The 23,639-nt window shown below is 43.0% G+C and overlaps 1 protein-coding gene and 1 pseudogene across 4 annotated transcripts; both read right to left on the bottom strand.

Moving 5' to 3' along the window:
• Positions 1 to 354: 354 nt before the first annotated feature.
• On the bottom strand, positions 355 to 20,693 carry LOC6553196 (putative epidermal cell surface receptor). 4 transcript variants are annotated; one of them, XM_026978371.1, is made up of 10 exons: positions 20,617 to 20,693; positions 18,863 to 19,280; positions 8,727 to 10,000; positions 5,632 to 5,923; positions 4,790 to 5,422; positions 4,510 to 4,725; positions 3,087 to 4,142; positions 1,437 to 2,462; positions 954 to 1,178; positions 355 to 891 (listed from the first exon to the last, which is right to left on the bottom strand). In XM_026978371.1, exons 2-10 carry the CDS (start codon positions 19,188 to 19,190, stop codon positions 884 to 886), a joined length of 5,058 nt encoding a protein of 1,685 aa, XP_026834172.1. In that variant the 5' UTR covers positions 19,191 to 19,280; positions 20,617 to 20,693; the 3' UTR covers positions 355 to 883. The 4 variants fall into 4 exon arrangements, with proteins under 4 accessions (XP_026834172.1, XP_026834175.1, XP_026834169.1 ...); XM_026978374.1 differs by having other exon boundaries at positions 20,621 to 20,685; XM_026978368.1 differs by having other exon boundaries at positions 20,392 to 20,649.
• Positions 19,357 to 21,095, bottom strand: LOC113563757 (annotated as a pseudogene).
• Positions 21,096 to 23,639: the final 2,544 nt, after the last annotated feature.

The raw sequence follows: 23,639 nt of genomic DNA on the forward strand, positions 1-23,639 counted from the left end.
TAAAAGAAAATTCTAATAAAATGGATAATACATATTTTTTTACAAACATAACGTTAGTAATTTACTATTTTTACTCCGCGTATCAACAAAGCTGTCGTTTAAAGAAACAGTGACAAATGGGTAAGTTTTTCGTAGGTCTATATCAGAGAAGTTTTTTTAGTTTATATTGATGTAATTACGAACATTTGATCATATTTTTACTTTTAGTACCCTTAAATCTGAAGGTTATACTTCGGATAAGTGCTAGTGATATAGGCCTTTATATTCAACAGAAATAAAATATTAGCTTATGGTTTTATTATCTTTTCTTTATTTATCCATACTCACATACATATGCATATCTATGTACGTTTTAAAAGCTAATTTAAATATTTATGGACTGTTAATTGAAGAACGCATCGTATTGCTGGAGCTGCGGATCTGTTGATGCTGATGCGCCCTTTAATTACGATAAGTGTAAAGCTACAATTTACAAGTTAAACTAACTAAACTCGTATGCATTTTGAAATCGCCAATAGAATCGATACGCCCAGCGAGGCCAATTTTAGTTGTGGAGCTCTTGTCAATTGGTTCTTCCATAGGGTGTCTCCTTCTGTCTCAATCTCTCTCTATTTACACAAGTCGCAAATTGTTTAACAAAAGGTATGTGTTTTTAGATTACTTAACCACTACATTCAACATGGCGGCCATTTCGATTTGAAAAAATTTGTTTATCTTGCGCCGGTTTCAGAAAATTGCTTGCTCCATCTGATTTAATCTGATTGATTCAGGATTTTCACTTATATTCTTTTACTGACACTGAGTTTTTCATCCACATCTATTTCCTTCAATATTTACAAGAATCTGCTTTTAAGCTAGTTGCTTGCAGGGCATTGTGAGTCATTTACAGATCTGGAAATAGGGAGCATAGCATTAGAATCTGGAATCCTAATCGGCTTATGCGATTTACTCACTCATAGTCTCCTGTTGGATCTCCACCTTGTATGAGGGATTATCGTAGGCAGCGTCGCTTTTTCGTGGTGGCGTAATGGACGCCGTCTGATGAACTCGTCTCCTGGTGATGATCAGTAGCAGGGCCAGAGTAGACATAATGGCCAGGGCAGCGATCACAGAAACCACCACAAGGGGTCCGTAGTAATCGCCCACGGGCTGGTCCGTTCCCGCGGTTAGGAGTTTTCCTGATAGAAGCACAGCCGTGTTAGAATATTTTCAGCAAATAAGTGGGAAATCTTTACACTAAAGTATAACATATAAACATAAACAATATAAGCCTTTTTGGAACTTTAACTCAAGACTGGCTTTTGAAATTCACGACTTTTTTCCGCCTCACCAAATAGTTTAAATCCTCTACTTATTCCTTCGAAAAATTGCAAGACTTGAAACGGAATTACTTTCTAAAGATAATAATTTATACCCCTAACCCTCCTCCGACTTACCAGTCTTCCCGGGAGTGGCTGGACCACCTGGCTTCGTGATGAAGTTGACAACATTGCTCTTCTTGGTGTTGCCGTTGGTCAGGTACATTTCCAGCCAGAGGCGGTACTTGGTGCCTGGTTTGAGATCCATGATCAGGGTACCAGTGGTGCTGTCTCGCTTGGCGACCTTGAAGACGCTGGAGTCCTCCTTGCCAGCGTCGCTCTGGTAGATGGCACGATAAATGTGCACGAACTTGTCCTCAGGATAGGGCACGCCATTCCACGAGATCTCGACACTCTGGGTCTTCACCTTGGTTACGTTTACGGTCACATCGAAGCCATACACGTCCACCTTCTGGGCAGTTCGGACCTTAATCATGTGTCCGGCACGCAATTCACCTCCGTGTCCAGCCAATGGTATGTAGTAAAGCCCGATCTCGTAGCCCGTATCAGGCTGAAGGTTCTGGATGGTGTAGCTGGTTAATGTGCGATGGATCAGAGGCGTTGAGGAGTAGATCTTGCCCGTCAGCTCCTTGTAGCGCAGCTGAACTCCATCCACGTATTCCATTTGGTCGTCACCCAGTTTCTTCCATGTCAACTGCAACCAGCTGGCGTTCGTTTCGCTGACCGTCAGTTCTGGGTCCGAAACATTCTTGAAGATGTCCTCGAAGTCTGGCCTGTAATCGGGGAACGGAGGTGGCGGAGTGATGGTCCTTTCAGGCGGCGTCTTCACGGTGTAGATACTGCTCGTGGGCTGCGAGTTCAGATCACGAAGGATTAAAGTGATCTTCACCTTGTACAGTGAGTTTGGCTCAAGACTGGGCAGATCGAACTCCATCTGGGATGTGGCAATGAGGTCCTCAGGCGGAGCAAAGATCTGCTGTTCCCATGTGGATGTATCGTTACTGGGTCCATTCGAGTAGCGCAGCTCCACGCGTCCATGGAGGTTCACATAGACCTGGGGAACGGTGAAGACAATGCGAATGGAACGGGGATCGATGGCCTCCAGGGTGTGAACTTCGATATCAGGTTGCAGGTTGCTGGCTCCTAGTTATGATAATAAAAAGTGTTGATGTCAAATTGAAGCTTTCTAGGAGTTAAGGTAAGAGATAAGCAATCTTTAAGGTCGTACATTTGGACATTACAGTTTTACTTTGAAACAAAATCTTTAAAATTCGTTCGGCTTCCGAAAGATATTTACTAGTTAAAAAATTTTTAAGAAATTTAAGTGCATGCCTTCGGAGCTTAAAAAGACCCGAATTCAAATTTGATTTAGATTTTCCAATGCAACAACACATTAAGCACTTAATGTTAGTGGGGAAAACATGACAGTTTCCCACGGTGATCTTAGCTTGCTCATCTCTGACTTAGATTTAAGTTTAGTTAGTATTTGTAGCCCGACTATTTTTAAACGAGCATCGTTTGGAAATTGCTTGAGTTGCGGACTAGCTGCAAGCTTTGTTTATGATGGATGATCATTCATGCTGATGGGTGTGTAAGTGCTTGTGATGGATGAGTGTATGTCTGTTGTTGGTTTTTGGTTTTTGTGGGCAGTGTTGTCTCAGTTAGTACAGTAAAACCCTGTCGCAGTGTTTCTGTTGTTTGCTGAATAGCTGGGCAGAGTAAAGGAGAACTAAGGAGTGTGGTGGTGAGTAGAATAGTTTGTTCAACCTGACTGCTGCTGTCTGGCCAGCTTTTCCTGGTTTTGGTGCAGACTGTGCTCACTGGCCTGCGTAGAAAGTCCGGATGTAGTGCTCGAGCTAGGCAGGAATGTCTGCTGCAAGTGTTGCTGTGGGGGCGTCTGGTGTTGCTGGGGATGGAGCTGCGGTACTCCCAGTCCCGGGATCACAGGATAACTCTCATAGGCCACCGTTTGCCCATCGACAATGGCAATGCCATGTCCTGGTGGTGGCGGAGGCACTCCACTGTGCACGATGGGCACATAATGACCCGGATGTTGCTGCGGAGCTGGTAGCTGCTGCTTCTGCTGCTGCTGCTGCGGATGCTGGGACTGGTGTTGCTGATGAGGCGGCGGTGGTGATCCGCCTGGAACAGTTTGCTGCAGGTGCTGCAGTATCTGTTCGATTCTAACTTGCGGTCCCAGGTTGTGATTGTCTTTTTGCGTTTGCCCAGGATGAATTGGTGGCCCAGCATGAGCAGGATGAACCTGGTGTCCTGGTTGTTCTGCACCTAATATATTGAACAAATCGGACTGACTAGTGGGCACTGGAGGCGGTTTGCCCTGGGGTGTGCCATTGGGATTGATGTCGTACGGCTCATAGGGATTATAGTCCTCGTAGACAGGCTTCACGGGATTGTAGAAGCCATACGGACCAAGATGTGGTTGATGAGGATGCTGCTGGCCGAATGGGAAGGGCACAAATCCGCCGTTCGGGGGCAAAGGGTCTTCCTGCTCCTCTGTGCGATCACCGTCGAAAATAACATCATTCTGGTGTTGCTGCTGCTCCTGCTGCTCCTGCTGCTGCTGCTGATGCTGCTGCTGCTGATGCTGCTGCTGTTGGTGCTGCACTTTCTTGTGGCCCTTCTCCGGTTTCTCCGGCTTCTCGAAGATACCAAGACCAGCAATCGACTTGGGTGGCTTGCCATCCAAGGTGGGATAGAAGGCGCCACTTGCTGATGGCTTCTTCTCCTCGTCCTTCTTGATTTGGGGTACTTTGCTAGGTATACTGGTCGATATATTTGTTGTCGCTGTCGTTGTTGTGGTTTCTGTTATCGGTTGCATGTTGGATGGTTGATTGGTTGTTGTAGGTTGATTATTTACAAAATGCATAGCGTGAATAACAATATTAAAATTGGTTGTGATGAGCGTAGAAAATAAATGTAAAGTAAAACGAAATTAAATAGCATGTCAGCGCGATAAAAATGGCAGTAGAGAGATCAGATAAGACAACGAGAAAAAGCGCAACACATTAACAAAACAAAGTAATCAAACTAGATGCATACAAAACGAACTCAAAATGATTTTTCAATGACAAAGCTTAAGGAAATGATGCGATTTGGGGGAAAACTTTCTTGATTACGGCATGCAAACTACAAAAAAGGAAGGATTATTATGGCGTGCACATTTATTTACCAATTGCTGGAATTGAGGCATGGGTTGACGTAGCTTCCTTCTCTTCCTCCTGACCCGCACACATCCAGTGCTTGCAGCACTCGTCATCGGGAATGGGCAGCAGGCGGGCTAGTGCTGGATGACAGGGCAAATCCGCCGGAGGAAGAGCTGGAACCGGAGAACAAGCGGCCCTGCACTCTACTCGTCCATTCTCGCAATAGCAATGCTGATCGCAGCCTGTGTGAAAGAAGCCATGTTCGCGGGATATTGAAATGGAGGTGAATAAGCCAGTGAATCTTACCTGTCAGGTTGGCTGGGACAGGGGACCAGTTCTCGATCTGGACGCCTTGGTAACTACATGTCCCATTGTCGACGCAACGCATGCTCTCCGGACAGCAATTGGGCGGCGAGGGCTTAAAGTCCGCCGGCACCGGTTCCCAGCGGATGCAGTGCGGATCCTGGACATCCAGACCGAAGTTCGAGGGGCACTCCAGCTTGGCACAGTGAATGCCCTGCTCATTGCAAATGCACAACTGATCGCAGCCATCGCGGAACTGCTGGCCCACATCGTACTCTGTGCCCTTGAATGTGCAGGTGGGCTTGGCGCCTCCGGCGTCGCGAGCCTGCTCCTGGAAGCGGAAAGGGTCGATCTCCTCAGGATCTTCGTTGTTGGTGCTCTGCTGTGGCGTTGGCTGCTGCTCGTGATCGTCCAGGGTGACATCGCAGAGCTCCAGTTGGCAGCACACGTCCTTCGGGTCCTTTACATACACACACTTGTCCAAACGCGTGTGGTTCCGTTCCGGGCAACGTGGTCTGCAATCCATGACGCCTCCTTCGGCACAGTGACAGATCTGCTCGCAACCGATCTCCAAACGCTCCCGGAACTTGTAGATACCGCCCATGTAGTGGCAATCAGTTCGAGGCTTGGGCGTGGCTGCAATGTGGTGTGGTGGGTGGTGGCAATGGGCAATGGGCGTGAGCGGCGTGGATGGGACATGTTTATGGAGGGCACAGAGAACACGGCAAATGTTAAAAAGCTTGGCCAAACAGTGATGACTTGGGAATGCATATAAGCTACAACTACAGCAAAGCCACAAAAAGCTAACTCATCTGCTGCTGCCCCTGAGATATACGCTCACTCACCTTCATCATCGGTCGTGGGCAGGGTCACAGCAGCTTCTCCTGTTCTAATGGTGGAAGTTGCCTCACCTGCGGCAACTGTGGCCACCACCGTGGGCTCCAGCAGCGGCTCACTGCATTCCATCACCCGACAGCATTCGTCCTCCTCCACTATCTTCTCCAGGCAGTTGGGATTGGCCATGCTGCGTTGGCTACCACGCGGATAACTCAGTCCCTTGCACCTCGGCTCGCACATCCAGTCGCCGCGGTTGCAGGTGCACCGCTCGTCGCAATCGCGCTCCATCAACTCTCCGTGCTGTGAATTATGGTGGGACGTTAGAGTCTGACTTCTCCAGTTTATAGCCCCTCAATTATAAATCATCACAAACTATAAATGCTTCAGTGGTTGACAATGTTAAGTCACGTTTTGTAAATTCAAAAACACTTAAAGCTACCATATTATTAATTTATTATTAAACTATTTTTGTTACATCAATAGAAAGTGGAGAAAAATAACAAAAGTTAAAAACCACAAAGAAGAAGAATCTGCATTCTTGATCCCAACTTTCTTGCTTTTTTAGTTCCGGAGATCCAGACGTTCGAAAAGATACAAGCAGATGGTCTGATCAAATATATACTTTATAGGGTCGGTCAGTTTTACAAATTAAGCACAATGACAATAATTGCATGTATTACCCAATGTGGGGTGTATAATAAAATATCAAAAAACATTGCAGCTTTAGATTTACCTATGTTTTTGTTCAATTCTACCATAAGCTATAACCACTACTTTCACTATCTCAAAAGACCCCTAGATTACACCGATTATCATGAATTTGAATACCAAGCACAACCGCTAATTTATTCCGGTAATGACCAAAGATCGACCTACTGAACCACTTTTATTTTTTGCCAAGATACATTTGCTAAATTTCGCTGTGTGAAAGCTATTTGCGCAGAAATTACGTCAATTTGCACAACTAACTAAGAAGGTCAGAGTAGATGGGCTCATCAATCATCCGCCTTGTTGATTGAAGGCAATCACCGACTGAGATTTCCTGCTCGCTGCGTGGTGCTCCAATAACCAAATATGTCATATTTCGACGAGATCCACGCAGGCTTGGTTTTTGTCGAAGTAGAAAATAACCTTTTGTCTAATGTTTGTTCTCTTAAAATATTTATTTATTTTTCTTTACGTTTGTTCTCAGGTTCTCAGGTGCAAGAATTCGCGCCCTTTGTGTTTGCCAGAAATTTTTAATGACCGACTGTTCTGGGGCCATAATTGCCTCCCCTTTTCTTAATGGCGCCTAATGAGCAGAATTGTTGTGAACCTTTCAGCCTTGGCGTCGAAAAAAACCAAAAACGCCCTCTTTGGCACAATAAACTACTGAAAAGAAAAACCGAATAAACTGTGCAATTTTACTGATTACTTTCTGAGTTACTTGGTGTTCACTCGAAAAACATTTGCGGCATGCGGCTTGGCATGTTGCACGTGTCCACCACTCGATGGCCATTTATAAAAAAATGGGTAGCAGAGGAGGTGGTGCGAGGGGAGGACCGATCAGCCGCCGACAACAATTCATTAAAAGTGAAAGCAAAAATTATTTCATATCGAAGCGGACCGCAAACTCGATTATGAAAACTACAACACAAACATTTTAAAAGATTAAGAAAAACGATATTAATAAAAGATGAGGAGAGCGATCTCGAAGTGTAAATGCTCTTTAAAAGGGGAACAACTTTTAAAGTGTCTAATATAAATTATGTTCGGATTAGAATATTGAGAAATGCGCTTCAAACATAGGCTTAGAAATGGAAAATTGTATGCTTATCTTCAGTAATGTGTGCGGATTACCTTTATGTTAGAGTATTTAATAATAAAAGCCAAGCACCCGTTTAATTAAACAAAATCCACACCAAGATTCAGGCATCGCAGCGGAAAATGGGTTGGTCAGTAAGTTGTGGCAGCTGGAGGCGTGCTCCAGCCACGTCTGCCTATCCGTATCTATGTATCTACGTATCTGCAAGATGTGGAGCTTACATGTCTGGGCGCCATTACCCGAGGTGGAGAGAACCGAGTGCAACGTTTGATGAACACGTCACACTCGGACAAACGCAAAAAGGCGTGTAGCAATTATTGAAATTCAAATGATCAGCCGGCTTTTAATCAGCTGAACGTTAAGGCATTTGCCCTGTTCAAGGGAGTCCTTCTAACTGAGATTTATTACTTATTACTTATTACTGATTACTTATTTAAAATGCCGGCAATTGTCACTCTGCTGTGATGATTGCTGCAAATGCAGCATTGGGTTGGGCTGATCCGCGACCACAGAGGCGATGTCAACATCAATCACAGTGAGCAGTTTCTTGCAATTTTCTTCCTCAACCTTTTTATGCCTTTTTCCTGCTAATATAAAGGTGCGCAAATATTTGCATAATTGCTGCTTGGGCGAGCAGCAGCCGGGAAAGCTCACCGAAATATTTTCGATTTTCGACGCTTTTTTGGAATGCGCAGCCAGCTGCGCTGGATGCTGAAACTCTGGGCAGACTCTGACCGGTTTCACTATGAGCACCAAACTCGTTACCATTATGCAATCCAGGTGACGACAAGGCAAATTGGAGTTGCGTGCCAGGAAGTGGGCAGGCCGACAGGGAAATGGAGACGTCGAACGCAGCTTTCTCCTTGTCAGGATCTGTCATATATTCTATTGTGTTTCTTATGATGGTTGTCAAAAGGCGTGCCAGGCCCACTGCGGTCCAACTTGACTTAAACAAATGCTTTATATGCTCCAATCTGAAACAACAACCAGATCTGTGCATTGACGTCAGACGGTTGAAAATGTCAAAGATTGAAAAGCTTCGAGCGACGGATATAAAGTTAAATAGAAGGTATATAAATAAATCATTTGTGTGAAAATAATTTGTATTATAATGATATCATCCCAAATATAAAATTGAAATTCTTCTGGCAGAGAAAAAAGAAAACATTGAAGCACATGTATACTCCTACGAGTGTTCATGGTGTTCAAAATATTTCGGTTTTCTGAGTTCCTGACATCCTCAAGAATTTGTTCGAATTAAGTTTCTGTGTCCCAACAAAAAGAGTACTTAATACCAACCTTATAGCTCTTGTTGTTGGCCAGGCATTCCCGCTGCATGGTATCCCCGCTGGCGGTGATTTCTACAATTTTCGGCATTTCCGTTTCCGGCTGAGCTGTGGTCGTGGTGGTGCTAGTAGTGCTGCTGCCCTCGTTCTGGTCTCCGTCCATGCTGACATCACTGAGATCCATGAGCTGCTCGTGGGTGGTGGCATTGTGGTGCAGGAACAGCTCGATATCATTGTCGCCACCCGCCGATCGTCCCTCGCCAGCAAAGGCAACGAATGGAGATGGCTCTGTGGTGGTGGTCGAGGCCTCGGTGGTGGAGCTGCTTTCCGGCTCCTTGGCCACCTCCTGCTCCTCCTGCTTTGGCTCCTCCTGCTCCCTCTCCTGCTGCAGCATGTGGTGTCCTTCAACAATGTTAATCACTGGCCCCGACTCGCTGTCCGGCATTATTGTGGTGGCCGCTTCATCTTCTGGATCATTCATATGCATGGCGCGTGCTCGCGATGTGCTGGAAGTTGCTGCTGTCGCTGCAGTTGTTGTGGATGTGGATGTGGCTGTTGACTCGGTTGCAGTTGATGGCTCAGCGGTTGCCTTGTTCTCCTCACTGACGACAATACCAGCCACAATGCCCGAGTCTGTGGTGGTGCTGGTGGTGGTGGTGGTAGTCGAAGTGGTAGTGGACGATTCCTCGGTGCTGGTCGAGAGCATTTGATAATCTTCGTGTTCGGCCAGGCGATCATGATTCTCGGACAGTATATGCACATGATATGGATCTTCCTCGCGCTCGCTGGGGACTGTGGAAGTGGATGTGGCTGGCATACCTGTTGCTGGTGTACCTGTTGCTGTTGCCGCTGTGGATGTGGCAGCCATCGTTGTTGTCTCCACTTGCTTGTCACTTTCGATTTCAACGTTCTCCTCGCTGTTGCTGTTGCTGGCCGTTATGAGCGTGGCCGGATGTCGGAAATTGTTGAGATCCTTGGCCACGTCGTCCTGCTCGTTGGAGATCTGATTGAGCTCATTCTGCTGCTGATCCTGCTCGCGCTGTCGTTGCATCTCGGTGGTGGCGTCGTCGGCGCCACTGCTCTCGGCGTGCTCATCCCGCAGCGGAATGTGCTGAATGTGGCTCTGATCTGGTTCCGCGTTGGAGAAGACCATATGCTGATCGGGTCCCTCGGTCTCCTGGCGGGGCGTTGTTGTGGGCTCCGTGGAGGTGATGCGTTCAATGCTCGTCGATCGCATGCTGGTCTCCTCTGCCATGCTGATGGGCTCTGGCAGAATTGTCGTGAACTCTGAAAAAGAGACAATTTTTTACGTTTCAACTTGATATTATTGCATTAAAACTGGTTGTAGGAAGTATAAGATCTCGTTCGATTATCCCTAACAAGCCATTATGTTATAAATTAAAGCCGAATTAATTTCTTTTCGATTTTACCTGTATATTTTAAGTACCTCTAGCGTTCCTAGCCAAAACACCTAAATACTTCAGTTCGTGATTATGTGATTATGATATTTATGTGAAATTTGAATGTAGGTCAGCACTCTGATGTTGTTATAACTATAAGATACTGTAAGCAACTTAAACGTTAGAAGAATTCCTTCTGATTCCGCTCCGGAAGGGAGTCATTTCTGGGGTAAACAAACTCTAAGGCTTTGTCCCACATTTACGGTAACTGGCGGATAGAATTCTTTCGCAATTCTAGCGGAAACCACGTAAATCGTATTGGAAATATCTCACGCGTCTCGTCATCATCATCGGCATCCGCAATTCGCATTGGATACACCATCATTGGAACGTAATTTTTGTTTTTCGCTCGGTTTTTTTTTTGCCGCAGCATCAATTCCTCAAAATCTGCAAGGTATTCATTAAGCCCCGTCTGCCTGAGTCTTCTGCTGCTGAATCATCGTCCACAGGTCGGACCATTCTCGGAAGAGCCGGGCGGACAAGCCCCGACCAAAATATCAGGCAAGACACATCTTTTATGATATAATTCTTGTTTCTCTTCGGTTTCTGCTTCTTTTGGCTTGAGTATGTGGGCTTGTAAAGCTCTTTTGTGGGCTCAGGCAGACCCGGCAACTTGTTGTTCTTTGTGATTTTCTCTTCTCTCTGTTATATAATTACATTTGTTTTCGGGCATAGTTTCGGGGCTCAAGACTCATGTCATAAATAAATGACGACCTTAGTAAGGGGTCTTTAAGGGGTACACAAAACACTTGACTCGCCCATGGATGCCCAAGAGATTCTAGATAGCTTCTGCCAATCCCGCAGACTATTCACAGGAACATTCAATTAACTCTTAATTCATTAATGGGAACTTGAACTTGATTGCTAATTGTTGCACACGAATGGGAAATGGCAGGGCAAACCCTTTTCCTCCACCGCCGAACCTCCACTTTTAGGTTCCTATCTCGTAAGCTAGTCAATCAATATTCATTAGGCTGGGACATAATTATGTTTGATTACCCTGGCTGTCAAGGAATTCCAAAAATTTCCATTTGAATTCTGTCTTCAGTCTCATTCCGGTAATAACTTTAAAACGGTCTAGCTGCAATTTTCAACGTACTCGAGCACTCGATCATCCAGTTGGAATGGTAAATAACCCTCGCACACACGTCTTTGACTCTTGGAAGGTTTCGAGGAGGGGAAACGGAATGGAGTAAAAGGCGACCCCATGGGGACGGCATTTACCCAGTCAAGTCCTCCGCCTGGACAGACCCATGAGGAGTGTGGGTGGAGGGGGATGCGACTGTCATGCGTTCGTCGTAATAGGCATAAAAGCGGGCCCGGAACCCGGCTCTCCACACCATAAGCCCTAGTCCCTAATCCCTATACCCTAGTGCCTAGCTTCTTGTTCCTGATACCTGGTGCAGATGCAACAGTTGTCGCCGGTGCCATAAGAAGAAGGAGTCGCTTCCAGGCAGTCAGTCAGTCAGATTCAACGGCTGTCTTGCAGTCAGAGTCGGCATGCAACGAACGCCAATTTAGCGCTAAAAACCATTCTTAAAAAGGCAAACTCCGAAAGATGGACACCCTTCATTCGCTAGAAAATAAAAAAAATACCGAATATACTGGGCATTTATTCAAATTACAAACTTCAGATTAAATTGATTAATTGAAGCACCTTCTGTTGCTGGCTTAGAAATTTGTTGGGGGAATCCGCAAAATTTAATCATTCATATTAATAGTTGAGAACCTGAGTATAGAATTTAATTTGATTAACAACTATTAATAAAGGCCCCTTAAATATCTGTTATATCTTCTTTCGGTATACAATATTCCCTCTTGTAAGACGATGTACCTCTTAAAAGTCAGGGTATGCACCACCTAGCTAAACACAGTTCGGTTCGTTAGTCAGCAGAGTGAATGGGAGAAAGAGGCCCTAGCCGATTTCTATATAGAGAGAACACCTTTATGTGTGTGTTTTATGTTGAAGCTGTTGCTTTTATTGCTGTGTCGAGACTGGAGCTTAGGGTTACTGACATGAACCTTGAATTTCAGTTCGTTATGCTGCTGCTGGCAGCCTCCAGCTAGGGCTGCCATTGCTGAGGTGCATTTCTGTTTTTGGTTCTTGATTCTTGGGTCTTGGGTCTGGCCTATTCGACTGGCTTGCTGTCACGGTTAGTCGTTTATAATACGCGAACAGTTCGAGGGCTTTTGCGGTGGGGAGCTCCCACTCCATTTGTTTCGTTCGTTTTTACTTGGCGCACAATTTGTCTCTTACTGTCATAGATTTTCGTTTTTCACTGGCTTTCGTTGGGCGAGTCCAGGCGTACTCTATAGAAATATATACCCAGCTGGGACATGGTGCACAGATAGGACTTGTTTGGTGGTCTGCCCTTCCGTTATGCAAGTTTTGCATTGTGTTTTCATCCGCAACTTCTGCGACTGCATACGAAAGACTCAGACAACAAACTGGAATTTTTTGTATCTGCATTCGTTACCTCGCCTCAGTTCTTTCTGGGCTTTTGGCCTAGCTTAGTTTATGACTCAACGCTAAGCCGGTCAGCCAGCTTGATTATGATATACTAGTGAATGCATGCGACAACGAATGCTAACCACCATCAGCACCGCAAACAATCACCCGAGGACAGGCCACTTATGCAGAAATGCAAAACTGCTGTCCGGTAGTTCAAACTCATCTGCGGTTTTTCTAAGTCGGCGCACGTTCTGCGGCTTCGCAAACAAACAAATGAAAACAGTTCCTCGGGGGAGTGGGAGATCACTTTTGAATCAGGGGTTGTGAAACGGGGCAAAGGAGAGCCCATAAATGATGTGCTTAGAATTGACAAGCTGCCATGAAGCGATGCATGCAAACCGGATGTCTTTGTTAGGTGGAATAGTGGTTCTTCTTCTGGGTAATGGTTGCCATTGATCTAGAGTTGATTATGCCTGGAAATCTACTGCATATGCCATAGCGTTAGGGTTTCATGGTCAATTTACTCAGTTCAAAGCCATCTCTACTTTGTAGAAAATGAAAAAGATCTGAAAACATTAACCCCAAATTTAAACTTCTTCACCACCTAATAAAAAGTCGATTAAAGATCGGAAATTCAAAATAACCAGACCATACATATGCCGTAAGTCTGCTTCTGTACAAAAAATAATCTTTACAGAATATTGAATTGAGGAATTCAGTGTAAACATCACTTTTGACCCACAAAACCAGGGCCACCGTTATTTCCATTAATCTTATTCCCGGCTATTAGAATGTAATGAACTTCCGCATTTATAGTTTGGTCGCATAGTGTACTGAAAGCACTGAACGTGGACAACCGGATGCAGAGCCTCAACCCGATCCCTGCCTAATAACCATGCCCACGCCCCTGATCCCCACTAACCTGTCACCGCTCCCTGCCCCGCTATCACCCAGTTGGCCGAGTTTTGTAATGCGCAAAAAGTGTCAACAAAAATGAAACCGGCAATAGCTATCGAAGGGGAAGAGACAGGGAAGGGGAAAGGTTTTACCTTTTTGGCGGTTTGGGTAATGTAACGGTCATGCTTAGTGTGTGTCGTGAATCCAAAATGTATATACTCTCGCATATACTCGTATATAACGTATTATGCAGCTGTTGGCTGTGGTCCGGTTTTATTTATGGTTCGAAACTAAAATCTGAATTGATTACGCAATCTACGATGTTGCCTGCATTCGAATTCACTCGCTTCTTTTTGGGTGTTAATTTTGATTATATTTCGTTTTAATTAAGCCCATCTTTTGGAGGTTTTCCTATTGTATTTGTTTTAGAAATTTGCTGATGTTAATGAAATTGCGCGGCCTTTGTTCAAAGTGATGACGTTCCACAAAAGACGAGTATGGAAAATTGTGAAACGAAGTGTTAACTTTCAATGGCGCGCATGTTGAATCAAAATTATACATGGATAAAGAAATCATTTTTTGACGGAAAGACCTTAAAGTGATCATTTTAAGAATGATTTGCTTCCGGATCTAGTAGAAACATCCAGATTCATAAAAAGAACAAAGTACACAGCATTATCGTGAACTCATCTCAATTGCAGTTAACTGAACTTGCCCGTAACCCAAATAGTTCTCGGCATCTTATCGCCCTTTCTATCTGGCTAATGATATAAAAATGTGCTCAGCCCATTAACCCAAGAAAACCCAAGCAAACGTAGAATATATATACTCAAACAAATGGCTGGTGGTCAGTCAGGTATGTAAGAGCATCTCCGGCAGGGCAAAATTCCTCTACACCATAAAAACAACAGCTCACAACAATATCATTAACAAGCAAAGGGGAAGACGAGTCAAACCGTTCGGCAATATAGCAAAATTATTTGCCAACCGGTATTTGACCTTTTTCAACTCGAAAGTTCATGTGCATGAACAACACAACAACACAAATGCAGTTTGACCCGCTAAAAAGGGGCAGAATGGGCGGGAGTGGGAGGAGGAGGCTCCCGATGCCAAAGCAAAACGAGTTTCAAATACTACCAAGAGCGCGTGTCATTGTCCATTTGGAGTCGGGCTGAAGGAGCCGAGACAAAGACCTCTGGCAGAAATGAGTATAAACAACGATATGACTAAACACAACGCCACTTTACTGGTTAGTTGCAGCTCTAGTTGTATCTGTATCCGATCTCAATGGAATGACACCACACACTTTTAGCCAAGTGAATGCGAGTTGCTTGGCCGGCCATGAAATCGAATTGGAAGTGGAGTTTGAATTGGAATTGAAGCCGCTAACGCTTGTGGATTTTGTAGCGCCAACTGCTGACTTGTAACTAGTGCCAAAGTGCGTTCCGAATTGAAGGTCAATCGAATGGCACAAGCAGCGAAAACAAGATGGCTTAGCGTATATATTTACAATATACACTGAACGTGTTCGGGATTTCGATTAGGTAATCACGTTAAATGGGGACAATATTATTCACTTCCTTGTGTATTTGGCAAACTAAAGGTTATGTAACGCCTAAAAAATTAGTGTTTCATATGCCTATATGGTGTTATATGGGTGGTTGATCTGCAAAATTAACAAGAAGTTCATTCTTTCGCACACCACATTTATGTGGCGAGAAATTGCTTAAGAAATTACCCCCCTTAGATATTCTTTCAGATCAAGCAACAGTATAAATTATTCAGAACTTGTAATTAAATTAATTTCCATTCTTTTATTTGAGGCTCCCGCTTAAGCTCTAACTTCCTGACCACGTTCTCCGCTCTCAGCACCGTTCAATGACACAGATAATTGCCCAGCACACACTCAACTCTAGTTATTCGCAATTAAAATGCATTAATTAGCCGCATATTGCCTTTCTGTGCTACATTTTTCTCACTGCGCTCACATGGAAGAAAAAGATACATACATGAAAATTATCTAATTGAAAAATGCAAGCCAGGCAACGCACGTCTAGACCAGGGAGGGAATTGCATGATACTGTAAGTGGAATTGATGCCATTGCTTAATGCATATTTCAAACGAGTTACAATTGAGCTAAATTTTAACCTGTATTGTGATTTGCGCCCCTGACATAAATGGGATTGAGTTCACAGCCAGGCTGGGCCGAGTGTTTTCACTTGCCTAACCCGTTTGGTTCTGCTGAATGGGAGGCTGTTGGCGGAGAAAGCCCGCCAATCCGCTGTGGAAAACCCACATAAAGATCAAAGCCCAAAAGTGTTTTTTCGACACTCGAGTACGAAACATCCAAAGAGCCATATTTACGGCCAAAATGTTAATTGTCGCTGTCTGCACTTTCACGCGCCCCCCTCACAAACTGAAGCTGAGTTGAGTGTCAATGTACAAAACCATATTAATAACAGCGGCAAAAAGCCCGCCGGCTAACGGCAGACAATTAACAATCGCGCAGTGTTGTGGTATTTGTCAATCTACACATAATACTCAACGTATGTATTTTCGAACTAGCCGGTTGAAAAGCTCTTTTAAGCTACTTTTACTTATCGGTTCATTATAGCGGTCCCATGAAATTCGCTAGCTAATCGAGCGTGAACCCCAAAGCGAAAGGTACAGCAGTTCAAGTCAGAAATCACGCACCGAATTGCCACACCCTCCAAAGAAATATGTTTCTCACACTCCGCTGAAATGGGTATCCTTGAAAAATTCGAGAAAACAAAGACTATCTGCATGCCTGTTCTGCAGAAATTCTCAGTTATGAAAGAGAAAAACAACAGCGTTTGAATAAACATGAAAGGGAAGGTGAAGAAGAAGCTCGCATGGGCGCGGCAAACAAAAGACTTAGGGAACGAACTTGATATTGCACCTCTGAGTTTGGTGTATTCCATTCAGCAAAACTTATGCTTTTATCTTAGAGTACGCCATCTTTCCATACTGCAAGTAATGTGAATGATTTTTAATACAAAAACTCATGATAGTCGTGCCAGAAATATGTAAATTTCACTTTGCTATGAATTGTAAAAAATAATAAACAATCAACAAGTCCACAACTCCATAAAACAGCAGGTCACTCAGCACTTTTCATTTTTATTTATTGTTATTTTTTGCCCGCCGTACATTTTCCCTTGAAGAAAGTGAGCCGCAGACAAGATTGCCGGTTGATTGAGGTCGTTATTGAATTTTGTAAATTTCGTGATACGTATTATTTTTTAAGGGACCTCGTGCATGCCAATAAATATTTTATTTAATTTTGGCAAGCCATTTTGAGTGCAGTCCCTGACTTGCAATGCCAACGCATTGAAAATTGCTGAATACGATTTTTTCTGCATTTTTGTATCACTGCCCGCGCTTTATCAAGGGCATAATTTAGCACCCAAAAGAGGCCGCCAAACAGAAAATTAACATAAATGATTAATGTACTCGATTTTCAAGTACACCTATAGCCAGTTTTGGTGTGCAATTTTCCAACTCATTAGTATTACTTTGCTGATTTTTTCTTCAGATTGAAAGCAATTTGCTGGCCTTACAATGTTTCGTTTAGATTGTGGTTTTTCACAAAAAGTTGTCTCTAAAAAAGGCCGATAATAAGGTGATGTCCCCAATATGTATGTATGTAACAATTAATTAACATTTAATATGAAAATTTGTTTGACTTTCATAGTTTTGTTAAAATCTAGTCTAGCGGCTTTTCTTATTTACTGCTTCAGTAGCTGTAACTATAACATAAAACCAGTTAATCAACTGTCTAAAGTCTTGCCCAATAATTGATTTGCTAATACACATGTGCTTGTTTTAATTATAAAATCGAAATCCCCAATCCACTCGCTACCCACTCAACGCCTAGCAAAATAAGAGTTTGCATCACTTGAAATACCCATTTTAAAATGGAATCAGGTGCGGTTTCTTCTCCAAGTTTGTAGGTGTTTCATTTTCACATCTGTCAATGACTAATTGCTATTTATATATTTTAGCTAATTTCCTGGGCACATACTTATAATTAGCCCCCGCGAAAAGGCACTCCGTGTTGCTGTACAAGTCAACACCCAAAATTTACGGAATCCACTGGAAGCTTGTGGTAAGGGGACTACGTAGGTTAAGGGCATGAGTCATGACTGTTGGCTGCTTTGCATTTAAATTGAGTAATTTGTGAAGGCTTACTTTACCATCAGCCCAATGTTTGCTGTTAAATCTCATTAACTTCCCCGTGGCATTTAGACCAGCCAGAAAAGGCCAGTTCCTTTAAAACATGGCGTTCCCACTTGCCATGGAAACAACATATACTCAATCTGTCGATCTGTGTGTGGCCCGCCAGACTCCGTTTTATCGAGTCATCAATGCAACTAGATGGAGACTATCAAAACAATGAACAACCAATTGAAGTTTTTACGACGGCATACTTTCCCCGTGAAAAGTTTGATGTGCCACTGACATTAAGCCCAAAACCACGTTCAAGATAATTATAAATCTGTTACAGCCAAGAACTCGGCTATTAAACGGCCAATCTATTTTCCAAAACACGATTGGCTTTGACAAAAGCCGAACAATGGAGCCTTTTACTTTTGCACTACAGAAGTTTATACAAAAGGTACGTGTGTGAAAGTTAATCACTCTATCTCAAATGATCTGAATGTTTTGGTTAAATGAATTTTTGCAGTTATCCTAATAACCCAAATGTGAATGCCTCTTTCAACAGAATGAAATAAAATATTTGAATAAAATAGTGATCTGATTTACTATATTTAATTATATAGTAAGTATTAATATCAATCAAATAGAAGTATAATTATTATATCTTAAGTATCAGATCCGAAATATTCAAATTTAATTACCTTCATTCACTTGTTCTAACACGAAGAATAATTTCTCTTTTGGGATAGGTTTCCGAGATTTAGCTTGAGGGCCGGAAATTTAAATATTTTCCCTTTAACATGCCGCTTAATTAACTAAGTAATTCAAGAGGAAACCACTTACATACATCTCCAAATATTCTTGCATCCATTAATAGTCAAACAATTTCTCTTGTTCGCTCCATTTAAGCGGATCGGAAAATAATTATGGAGAAATGCCTTACAAATCGAAACGAAATGGGTAACGAAAGGGCGGACCAGAAGTCACGCACCGGCACGGCGTTAATTGGTGGCTCAGAGAACGCGATTTGATTAGAGAGCGCGGCTAGGCGGGATTAAAGTGTCTGGCTGGAGGTCGGGATGAGATGCCTCATCTATGCAAGCGTCGTCGCGTTAAGACGGCATCTATAATTTTCATGGCTTTCGGCTTGGACTCACCAGTTTCGGCCGCATTGGAATTGTTGGCCGCCTCAGTTGTTGTCGTCGTGGAAGTCGTTGAACCATCCGCTGCCTCGGCGGTAATGCTGCTGCTTTGTTCTACGGCAATTGTGGCTGGAGTGGTGGCTGGTGCGGCGTCTGGGGCATCTGTTGTGGTATCCAGAGGTGGCATCGTTGTGGCCGCTGCATCTTCGCCTGCAGGCGCAGACGCCGCACGCTCAATTTGAATGCCAAGCAGAAGTAATCCGCAGAGAGTGGCCAGGCACATTCTACTCCACATGATCGTGGATGGGTCGCCTGAGGCTTTTCTTCTTCTACACGTTTGCATTTTGGCTTATGTTACTGCTCCGTCTTTTTGGCTTTTCCTCTTTGATTTCTCACACGTTTGCACTTGTTATTGTTAATTTATAGTAATCTTCTATAAATATGGAATTAAATAAATTACATGCACTTTTAAATCTTCGAACTGTTTCGATAACTCATTACCGACTTTGTTCACTCGTTGTTATTTAGTTTTCTCTTTTGGGGTATGGGATTTTCTTTTTGCGGTTATTAAAGTTCACACGACATCTGTAGCCGCGGTTTCTGTTATTTGTCATTGACTCGGTTTGGTAACCCCAAATGCTGTCATTTCCGTTGAAAGTCGGTTGAATAACGATCTCTCAAGTGTCAAGTCAAGTCTATATTTTGCCAGCCGATTTGTTGACTGATTTGTTAGGTCACCCTACGAGTAACTTGGAAAGTTGTTAGCTTGGAAATAGGGGTGGCTTACTCTTGCCTCAATGAATCAAACAGTTAATAGATAATAGAACTAAGGAATAAAGTATTAGCGCATTTTTCAAAATACGCCGAATATCAAAAGCATTTCTTAGATCACACATTTATGTAATGACCATTTTTAGTGTGAAAGCGTAAACTTTTTCGATGCCACTCACGCAAGTTTGTTACCCAAGTCTTTTGTTTTATAAAGTTTCGGTGACTTTTTAATGTGTCCGAGCTTTTGAAAACCTGTGTAAATATACGATATGTAAACCCTATTTAGCATATTTAATTTGAATTTACAACTTCTGTACCGAACCCAAGAGCAGCTCATAAATATCTTTCATTTTTTAGGCAACGCCAGCACAATTTTTACTTCTCACAATTCAAATCAGAAACTAGGCAAATAAACCAGCTTGCCGAAAACAAAGGCTGCCAATTGGGCTCTAGAAAAAGATATACTGTGTATATGCAAGGCAGTCAATGCTCATGCAACTCGCTACAATGCAACAACAGCAACAAAAACCCTAGACCCAAATTGCGATAGCAAAATATTTCAACCGGTTTCAACGGCAGCAGCAAAAACTGCAACTGAACACGGCTGTGGCTGCAGGCAGCAGAATTTGCTGCAAGCCTTTTTGGCCAAGTTAGCACGAAGGAAATTAGGCAGCATGCGCTTCTATTCATTCCATTCTGCTGGCAATCGTTAATATTTTTTTGGCCAACATCCACTGATGTCATTGTAAAAGTTGATGGCTATTTGCACTGACATTTCACATTTCACTCTCACTCCTTTTATGTAGAAATGGCAAATGGCAGAAAGCAAACAGCGAATAAGCGATTCGGAGCCGAAGGCAGAAAACTTGTTTTCGGTATTTCCAATGGAATGTTTTCGCTCGTGGTTCTCTTTTCTTTCCGCTGGGTCGTATATTTCACTAGCAGATCTTGTGTTTGTTTAATAAGAAAGCAAAGATTTGCATAAATCACAACCGTACACACACGCAGGCACACTGAAAACGAATATTAGCACCAACCCGGCGAGAAATAGGTATATATCTCCTCTTATCTGGCCACGTTTGTGGGCAGCACGGGCTGTATATTGTATATCGTTCGGAAGTAATGCGATCGCACTCGGCCAACCGCTCCGTCTCAAGCACGACCACCAACTGATCTCTCCGGCGGCACGGATCTTGGCTGGAAGCGTTGCCAACTCACCACGGTCTGCAGGCGGCCAACAGATAACTGGTTTCCTCTCCTGCCAACTAAGTTGGCTCTTTCTCCCGCGTCAGCTGAGCGCAACAGGTGAGAGCGCGCACGTAATACATAATACCCATTACCATTGCCCCTGGTTGAACGCTCGCTCTCACCCACACTCAGGTGTGTCTAGGCGGTCTCCGTCTGGCAGTGTGGGTGCAGTGCGCGAAAGGCCCTCTCTAGAAGTCGTTGGATTCGAAACAAGACGACCATGATGCATACACAAGACTCGAAGACGGGGTTTTTTTCAATTTGGCAAGGCAACTGCAACAGTCGTTGTCGATTCCTTGACAAGTGAACTCAGCGATCTATTTGAACTGTCCAATTGGCTGGCGAAAAACTCAATCCCATTGAAAAACCCAGGCCAAGCCGAGTTGGCATTCATTGTTCCGATTACGCCTACGGTTTTTGTCCCGCTTCGGTTTCTTGCTTCCTCGACTTCTTTGTCTGGCTCGTTGAAAGAGCACAGACGTGGATTTGGATTAATGGCCATGCATCTCCATAGATGCATAGCGCTCATGAGTCAGGGATGCTTGGGTCCCAGCGACATTAAGAGTCTAATCCGTTTTTATAGACTTTTCGTTGAGTTGCTTAAATAAAGAAATTCTCTGCTATTTCGGAAAGTGATATAAGTAGCATCACCCTATTGTGGGGTACATCTGAACTGGTGTAGATCAGCAAAAACTAATGGCAGAAAATTATTAATATACAAAATGTATTAGTACTATATTATAATTTCCTAATATAAATATATATATTATAAAAATAATTAATTATAAATAACTAAATGTTTGGAATATTAATAATATTTTAGCGCATATCAATAACCCAAAAACTATTCGAGGTCTATTTTGTTGTTATAAAAATAAGTTCGAAATATCCTTAACTGAATTAAATTCCTTTTTAATTTGGGATATCCAAAATACACCAACGAGAACATAGTACAAAACAAGCCAGATACATGAAATTCCAGTCTCTATCAGCAAACCCAAATAACCGGCATCCCCAAGGCCTTATCTGCGAAGCTGCTCCCAAATTCATAAATCCACCGATCACTGATCCACCGCCATCAAATGCCATCGATGCAAATACCAATCCACCACTTGGGATTGGAGACGCGCCCAGAAACCGTCATCACACATCAATGGCAACAAGTTGGCCAACCGTCATTGAAAGGAAATGTGTGTCTGAAGAACCCGCACCACTCAAATCTAATCAAATCAAATCAAATCCAACTCAACTCTGCCGACGTCAAAAAGCATTAAATGAGCGCAGAGTTTCTTTGTGGTTGCATACATTGCAGAATGCAAACATAATGCAGAAATGCGCTTTTTGGCGTTACACAAACATGGCCGAAACTGTATTGTCTCCCTTTGTTTGTATACATAGTATTTTGTCTGGGGCTTATCGCACTGCCATTGAGAAGCCGCTACTGCCGTAGAATAAAATACAAGCGAACATAATAAGATAATAATAATGCAACTTAAGTTTATGCATTCAGTTTTTGAATGGAGAATTTCTTAATGCCGCAGCAAGAAAAAGTCACAAGTATAAATAAAACTGTGTTTTAAATGGAACAGGATGTTTAATGAACGTTTACAAATGCAAATAAATCATATGATTTTAGAACTGAAAGCCAGTAAATGAGAAGTCAATTTAGCTTTTTTGCTTTTTTATTTTATTGGATAATTGCTAGAAAATATCCGCTCAATTAACATTCGAGCTTCCAATGAGACTTCCACTGATAGCTAATTAGATATCCAAATGGCCACAAACCTAAGCACCCACTTCCTACCATCATTGGAATGGGACCTGGTAAACCTGATACTTGTGTGATTTGTTTTACCCAATCGCATGCATTGCGATAGCAGGCGAAGAGCAGCGAAATCTGTTCAATAATTGGCTTAATTAAGAGTACCATCTACATAGAAACTCGAAATTAAATTTAAAATTAGCGAAAAGCCATTTCCAAATTATATAAAAACGCGAAAAATGAAGTTTTAGGATGCCATGCCATTGCATGGTTGTATGAGAGGGGCCAAGTTTTCACAGTTCGTTTTTCCACTTGCTTTTTGCTGGTAATGTCTTCATTCGTGTTACACATAAAAATCTCATGATAAAAGTCGAAGAGAGTTGGCCAAACTAAGGCCATGAAACCAGACGAAATCTCTTTCAAGTTAATCGCGATTTCGGTCGGTTTCAAAAGTCACCGACAGCGGGTAAAAAGAAGCAAAGTCGGTGCGCTTTAAATTGGCTTATTTTTCCTTATTTGTTCACAAAAAGCATTTAACCAATTTGCTTTGCACCGATGCTTGATATTACGTCAATGTATTTGGCTTAATTTTTGGGTTTCTTTGTTTGGTCTACATTTTACTGTTTATTATTGGATGATTAAAGTCAAATAAATCAAGGAGGGAAGAATGATAAACAAGCGCTATATGAGTGGTTTTTAAGCTACCCACATTTATTTATTTGGAAGATGTGCGGATTGGCAACATTGGGTTGGCATTTATAAAATCGGATTTATTGAATCAGGTACTCTAAACAATTAAATGCCATTAGCCCGAGATCCACAACTAAACAATATAAATATCGGTTAACAATTTCGGAACGTATAAACTGTGAAGCAGCTTCATTTAGTCAATACAAGTACAATTAATGCGGCCAACGAACGTGGCCCAAACCCAACAAAAAGTGTAGCAGCTGCCATTGTGGTGCTATTGCTATTGCTGGGGCTGTTGCCGTTTATTGTCAAAGCGGTTAA

The sequence above is a fragment of the Drosophila erecta genome, unplaced genomic scaffold, assembly GCF_003286155.1.
Source record: "Drosophila erecta strain 14021-0224.00,06,07 unplaced genomic scaffold, DereRS2 tig00000000-arrow-pilon, whole genome shotgun sequence".
Lineage (NCBI taxonomy): Eukaryota > Metazoa > Arthropoda > Insecta > Diptera > Drosophilidae > Drosophila > Drosophila erecta.

What these genes read in the sequence shown, in the direction of transcription:
- LOC6553196 (XM_026978371.1), bottom strand. Translation starts at nt 19,190, where the DNA reads ATGCAAACGTGTAGAAGAAGAAAAGCCTCAGGCGACCCATCCACGATC. An exon ending in TGTCCCAGCCAACCTGACAG is followed by an intron (nt 4,726 to 4,789) that starts GTAAGATTCACT and finishes TCTTTCACACAG; the next exon opens with GCTGCGATCAGCATTGCTAT. An exon ending in AGCCACTCCCGGGAAGACTG is followed by an intron (nt 1,179 to 1,436) that starts GTAAGTCGGAGG and finishes TGCTTCTATCAG; the next exon opens with GAAAACTCCTAACCGCGGGA.